The sequence below is a fragment of the Limulus polyphemus genome, unplaced genomic scaffold (assembly GCF_000517525.1).
Source record: "Limulus polyphemus unplaced genomic scaffold, Limulus_polyphemus-2.1.2 Scaffold10380, whole genome shotgun sequence".
NCBI lineage: Eukaryota > Metazoa > Arthropoda > Merostomata > Xiphosura > Limulidae > Limulus > Limulus polyphemus.
Window position 1 is genome coordinate 14,399 of NW_013675990.1, and position 6,308 is coordinate 20,706.

The window sequence follows — 6,308 nt, forward strand, 5'->3', positions numbered from 1 at the left end:
AAATGACGCTGCTGAAGAAGTGTCACTTGAAAAAGCTCATGTTGAAAAGAAACTCTACTCAGTTTTGAGAAGAGAAACGGTGAAGCTCTTGATGAAGTTACTACCACTGATGTGACTGTTATTGACGATAGAACATTTCCTGATGAAGCAGATGAACCCCATATGAACAGAAGCCAACGAGACGGAGACCAGTACGAAAGAAGATACGTCCCGTAAAATTAAGAGACTTTGTTGAATTGTAATTTTGTGTTTGTAATTCTGTACATTTTAATTAAGTTATTGTTAATTGTTATTGATTTGTTGTAAGTGGCTATTGTTCGGGACGAACAATACTAAGGAGGGGCAGTGTTGCGTCAGCGAGGTCACGTGACTAGTGTCACGCCACTCGTTCTCTCGAACCTTCGTAAATTGTCGGGAGATTACTAGATATAGTGTTAGTCTTGTATATATATAAGACGGTCACAACGTGACGGGATAATGTGTGTAGGTAATGAGTAATTGAACTGCATTCAGAGAGAGACGTATTGTTTGTTATAGCGCGACTGTTGAAGTTGAGTGTATCGTAATGTTGTATTCTGAAAGAATAAACCAGTTTTATTAAGAAAGGACTTGTGTCGCTAAAGTTTCGTCGGAACGAAGTTACAGAAAATCAACTAACGAACGGATACGTAACAATATCAAAAATTAAACATTTTAACTCTACTCTGATTATGGCGAGAAGCAGAACATCAACAGAATTTAAGTTTTCAGTCCACGAAAGTATCATAATTTTCTAAATAATGTAAAGGAAAATAACTATATACTTATCGTGTCAAAATAAGAATCGCCTTTTTTATTTATACAATTAAAACTTCTATTTGTATTCTTCATTTATGATTTTCTGAAGTCTTTCTTTATACACCATTTGTTTTTGTTTTAAATAAAAATATAAAATTTTAGAATTCAATACTCGAACCCACCTCAGAATATTTGTGGATATATTGAAAATATTGTGCTGCCGCCTGCACAGATGAAAGTGATTCAAGTTGGACGCAGTCGTTCGTCCTTTTCAAATTACCAAGTATGGCTGAGTTTCCTGATGTGGTGTCAAAATTCAGCATTGGTGACCCTGTATGGTAAGAAAAATTTTGGTTTTTAATTTTCTATTTATCACTTCAAATGGCATGTAGTTGAATATTTGTTATGACAATTTTAGTCACTATGCCTGATTTATTGTTACAGGGCTAAGATGAAGGGATTTTTCCCGTGGCCTGGCAAGGTAAGAACTAAGATTTGTAAGAGGTCTTTCAAGAATAAGGTTGTAACTTGTATTGTAAGATTGTGTATGTATAGTATACACTTCACCGCTATAAAAAACCTAATTTTATTCTTTTAATTTCTCCTTGACCGATGCTAGTAATGTGAGGTGGAATTCCCTGAATCAGATGTAACTCGGTGACAAGTGGTAAATCGAATGATAGATTGGGCTTTACATTTATTTTGTAGTAAGACGAAGGTTGTTTTTTTACAGAAGTTATTGAGTTAGGCCTAGAGTAGAAAGTATCAGTCTTGAATGAACCTAACTAAGCTATCTTCAATGACAGACTTAGTAACATTTGTAATATATCACTGTATGACTCTTGAAATCGGCATTTTTAATTACACCATTATCAGTGTTAACAAAACATTGTATAATAATAATAATTATTATTAAAACTTAGTTTTATTTTCCAATTCTCAGTTTTATAAATGTATGATCATTTCATTATAACTTTCAAATAATTCATCTACACATCGTATTAATATTATTAATTTCTTATCAAAGCAAACTTCCCATTTAGATGTTAGAGCAAAACTAAAAGTCAACCTGGTAAAAAAAAAGTTTTATATGTTATTATTTCAATATTTCTAATGATAAGAATGTATTGTTTCATTAAATGGGTAAATCATCCATTAACAATTTTTTCATATGTAAATCCAGTAATACCTTTGGTCACTATTAGGAGGTTTAGGTTAATTTTAAGCTTGTATATTGAGCTATCGATGTAAAACAATATCTGTAATAAAAGTATAATAATAAAATTAAACATTTTAAAACATTCTAATCAATACTCATAATGGATCTTTAAAGATATAATAAGTTATTCTTTATTTACGAAACACACAGACACTAGCTGTTAGTGTTAGCTTCAAGTATCATCATAGATTCAGTGTTTGTTGAATAACGTAACATCAATATAACCGTGTATAGGCAAACCTTTCCACGGTCATCCATAAAAATGTGACAAATGAAAACCCATTAAGCAGTTCTGACAGTACGACCTTAGAGTTGTCTATCATCTGAGATAAATTACTATGACATATATATTACTGTTTAGGAGTCAAGTAGCAGGACATTACCAATAATACAGCAAAAAACTAAAGATGAAACATAAGTAAAATGCATAACTGTTGTACAGCAAGTTGAAATGAAATATAACAATGTTAAATGTAATACAAAAAAAATTAAACATACTATTAGGTGTGTCTAACACAACTAATCTGACTTTAACCTTTGATACATAAAACATATGGAAAGGCAATGGGAAGTAATAAATAAATACAATTAAATGTTTTGTAAAAACTGAAAAGTAAATGTGATACGATTATAGAAGTGAGTATAATAATCAGACTGTGAAAGAGAAGTAGCAAAAAATGCAAATATAGCAAATAAATTAAATAGCAAAAACCAATTTAATATAATGGTTTATGTATGAAAGACCAAATGGTCCTTTGTTGTATATGTGTTACTTTATGAAGAAAGGTTTAATTTTTTTCTTTTTTCAGAGGTAGGTTTGTTTGAAAGAACAAATGTCACTTTGTTGTATATGTGTTACTTTATGAAGAAAGGTTTAAATTTTTTCTTTTTTCAGAGGTAGGTTTGTATGAAAAAACAAATGTCACTTTGTTGTATATGTGTTACTTTATGAAGAAAGGTTTAATTTTTTCTTTTTCAGGGGTAGGTTTGTATGAAAGAACAAATGTCACTTTGTTGTATATGTGTTACTTTATGAAGAAAGGTTTAATTTTTTCTTTTTTCAGAGGTAGGTTTGTATGAAAGAACAAATGTCACTTTGTTGTATATGTGTTACTTTATGAAGAAAGGTTTAAATTACTAATGTTTTCTGTTATTACATTCATTTGCAATGGTTGTCCACAGTTTTTGCCTATGAATGATTTTATTACTAAAAAAATAGTTATTTTCATCAGTATATAGCTACTATATATTAATCAAGTATTCTATCGACTTTTTATGTATTTATGTATTACAGCTTAACATCTACATAGGAAGCATAGTGGTAATTTTTGTAGGCCTAAATGAAATTTCCATGTATTTGGTAGCATGAATGAAAATTAGAAATAAAACCCACGATTACTCTATTTTGGAAATGATGTTTATTGCATGTGACAGCCAAAACAGTGTATAAGAAAGTGTTTATGTACATTATCATTTAACTTATTATTTCTAATATTCTAACCCTGCAATATCTCATACGTGAAAAGTATTATCTAATGCAAAAAGACATGCAACCCCGAACACACAACTAATTTTTACTTGCACTTGCTCTGGTGAAACGTATAATGTTGTATAAGAGGTTATTGATTTGTTCTTGCTCTGATGAAATATTAAGCATGTTTGGATATAATTCATAAAAGTGGTTAGTTCTGACTTAAAGTATTAATCATTTTAAACTAGTCTGTAGATTGTTGGTGCTTTCTTTGCTAACAGCTAACACAGTTTCTTTATATTTTGAATTATCTACTTTAGTTATTGGGTTGACAAACTTATCATTTGTAACAATGTAATATTTAGACATTTTTTTGTAAATTTTTTGCTGATTTTTTTTATCTTTATTTATTTAAATGGAATTGTCTTTATTTTGATATTGATAATATAAAATAATGTATTTTATCATTGTATATTCCTTTTTAAGTCATAAACTGTTTATAAGTTCTGGAATACTATTTTATTAGTAAAACACTTGAAGATTATTCCTACAGTGATTATTGTACTTTTGTTTCCTTTGGGGAGGAATGCTTGTTTTATTGTTCACTCTAGCAGTTAAACTTATTTTTATTACCTTTATTCTAGGGGTTGGATATATTAGAATATATGGCTGGTTTTGATTTGTGTATAATGCTTTCATTTTGTACCTTGTTTTATTGTTCACTCTAGCAGTTAAACTTATTTTCATTACCTTTATTCCAGGGGTTGGATATATTAAAATATATGGCTGGTTTTGGTGTGATTTGTGTTTATGTTGATGCTATGTTACAATAATCTTGTACTGTTTTACTACCAATAGCTTTTATCTTATGAACATGTGAATTATTATATAATGTATTATCAAATGTTATTGCTTTAGGTTTATCAATGGTTTCTTAATCATGCAACTCTATGTATTTACAGGTTGTTAGTCCCACGAAAGATGTTAAAAGACCAGCTTTGAAGAAATCTATGCACTGTGTTTATTTCTTTGGTACAAAGAACTAGTGAGTATATAGCAAGTAAATGTAACAATTATTTCATTATGTTGGTAACTGTAAAGACAGAAATTTGAAACTTAATTTTCCTTACACAATAAATTTTAAGATAATATTTAATGTAGCAGTCTTGACACTTCTCAGATATTTTAGGTGAAATACATCAGTGTGCAGAAATGTTTATTATAGCATTCTTTTCATTTTTTGTTGCAGTGCTTGGGTTCTTGAAGAACATATCAAGCCATACTTAGAGTTTAAGGAAATGCACACACAGAAAAGTAAATCCAGTTCTTTCAAAGAAGCCGTAGAGACAGCTGATGATTACGTGAAAAGCCTACCAGAGGTAATTCATAGACTTGAAGACGATTAGTAATACAAGTTGTAAAATTACTCTGTTATTACTGTTGCTTACACACTTCTTCATCCGAGCATTTGAATAGAAGAAATTAGATTGATAACACATTTTTTAAGTAACAAGTTATTTGACTATTGATGGATATGTTGTAGAATAATACCAAATGGTGAAAAGAAACAGTTCAGTTTTTAAAAGCTTATTAACTACTGTGCTTCATTACTTTAGAAACAAGATGTTTACACTAGTGACATTTTGTATGTAGTTTCACACTTGCAAGCTTGGCCACTTGTGCATCATTTGATGAGTTAACTGTGTATGTAATGCAACATGAAGCTATAATTAAAGTGAACTTTTCGATATCTAGATCATTATTTTCTATACCTTATTTTCTGTTTAAAGTAGAAGTTTGAAGCAGTTTTCGGTTAGAAATATTTGATGGTTAAATTGGTTTTTGTGTTGACCAATGACTGGTTTTCAGAAGGCAGTAAGAACATCAGAACTACCAAGTATAGAAGAGGAGATAGCCACAATATTTCCTGATGGAACAAAAAAGGCAGAAAAGCCACATAGGGATTATTCCCGAACTCCATTCCTTGGCCGCACAAAAGTATGTCTAACACTTTTGGCTCATTATGTGTGCTTAAACATTGAATTAACCATATTTGCCATTATTTGTAGTAAGAAGTAATTATCCAACATTGTATATGATTAAACAGGATTTGCTAACTTCCAGTTTAGTTTTGCAAAGTTTATAAATTTCAAAATCCTTTTCATTATTCAATAACAGAAGTAAGTATTCATTAGTTGTAAAATAGTACAAAAACTATTAACATTGAATAAGAAATTTTATGTGCCTTCATATATGTAATGAATCAGAAATTATTTTTTGTGTTAGACAAAGATGGTAATTATCATACAGTTAAAATAACAACATTGAAATACCCGATATGCATATGGATAGTGACAGAAAATTAGTTTGATACTTTCAACTTGATCTAGGAAGAAAAATGTCCATAAATAGTCCAGAGTAGTAGTTTGATACTTTAAACTTGATCTAGGGAGAAAAATGTCCATAAATAGTCCGGAGTAGTAGTTTGACACTTTAAACTTGATCTAGGAAGAAAAATGTCCATAAATAGTCCGGAGTAGTAGTTTGATACTTTAAACTTGATCTAGGAATAAAAATGTCCATAAATAGTCCGGAGTAGTAGTTTGACACTTTAAACTTGATCTAGGAAGAAAAATGTCCATAAATTGTCCGGAGTAGTAGTTTGATACTTTCAACTTGATCTAGGAAGAAAAATGTCCATAAATAGTCCAAAGTTGTAGTTTGATACTTTCAACTTGATCTAGGAAGAAAAATGTCCATAAATAGTCCAGAGTAGTAGTTTGATACTTTCAACTTGATCTAGGAAGAAAAATGTCCATAAATAGTCCAGAGTAGTAGTTT

The 6,308-nt window shown here is 29.9% G+C and overlaps 1 protein-coding gene across 2 annotated transcripts; it reads left to right on the forward strand.

The window, feature by feature from the left end:
- The first annotated feature begins 1,007 nt into the window (after window positions 1-1,007).
- On the forward strand, window positions 1,008-5,728 carry LOC106476360 (putative oxidoreductase GLYR1 homolog). Of its 2 annotated transcripts, XM_013937018.1 has the most exons (5): window positions 1,012-1,115; window positions 1,222-1,258; window positions 4,430-4,512; window positions 4,717-4,846; window positions 5,337-5,728. In XM_013937018.1, the coding sequence occupies exons 1-5, from the start codon at window positions 1,063-1,065 to the stop codon at window positions 5,544-5,546; spliced, it is 513 nt and encodes a 170-aa protein (XP_013792472.1). In that variant the 5' UTR covers window positions 1,012-1,062; the 3' UTR covers window positions 5,547-5,728. The 2 variants fall into 2 exon arrangements, with proteins under 2 accessions (XP_013792473.1, XP_013792472.1); XM_013937019.1 differs by lacking the exon at window positions 1,222-1,258 and having other exon boundaries at window positions 1,008-1,115.
- Window positions 5,729-6,308: the final 580 nt, after the last annotated feature.

Coding starts and splice junctions, on each gene's coding strand:
- LOC106476360 (XM_013937018.1), top strand. CDS start 1,063: ATGGCTGAGTTTCCTGATGTGGTGTCAAAATTCAGCATTGGTGACCCT. Junction 1,116..1,221: donor AGCATTGGTGACCCTGTATG/GTAAGAAAAATT, acceptor TTATTGTTACAG/GGCTAAGATGAAGGGATTTT. Junction 4,847..5,336: donor ACGTGAAAAGCCTACCAGAG/GTAATTCATAGA, acceptor ACTGGTTTTCAG/AAGGCAGTAAGAACATCAGA.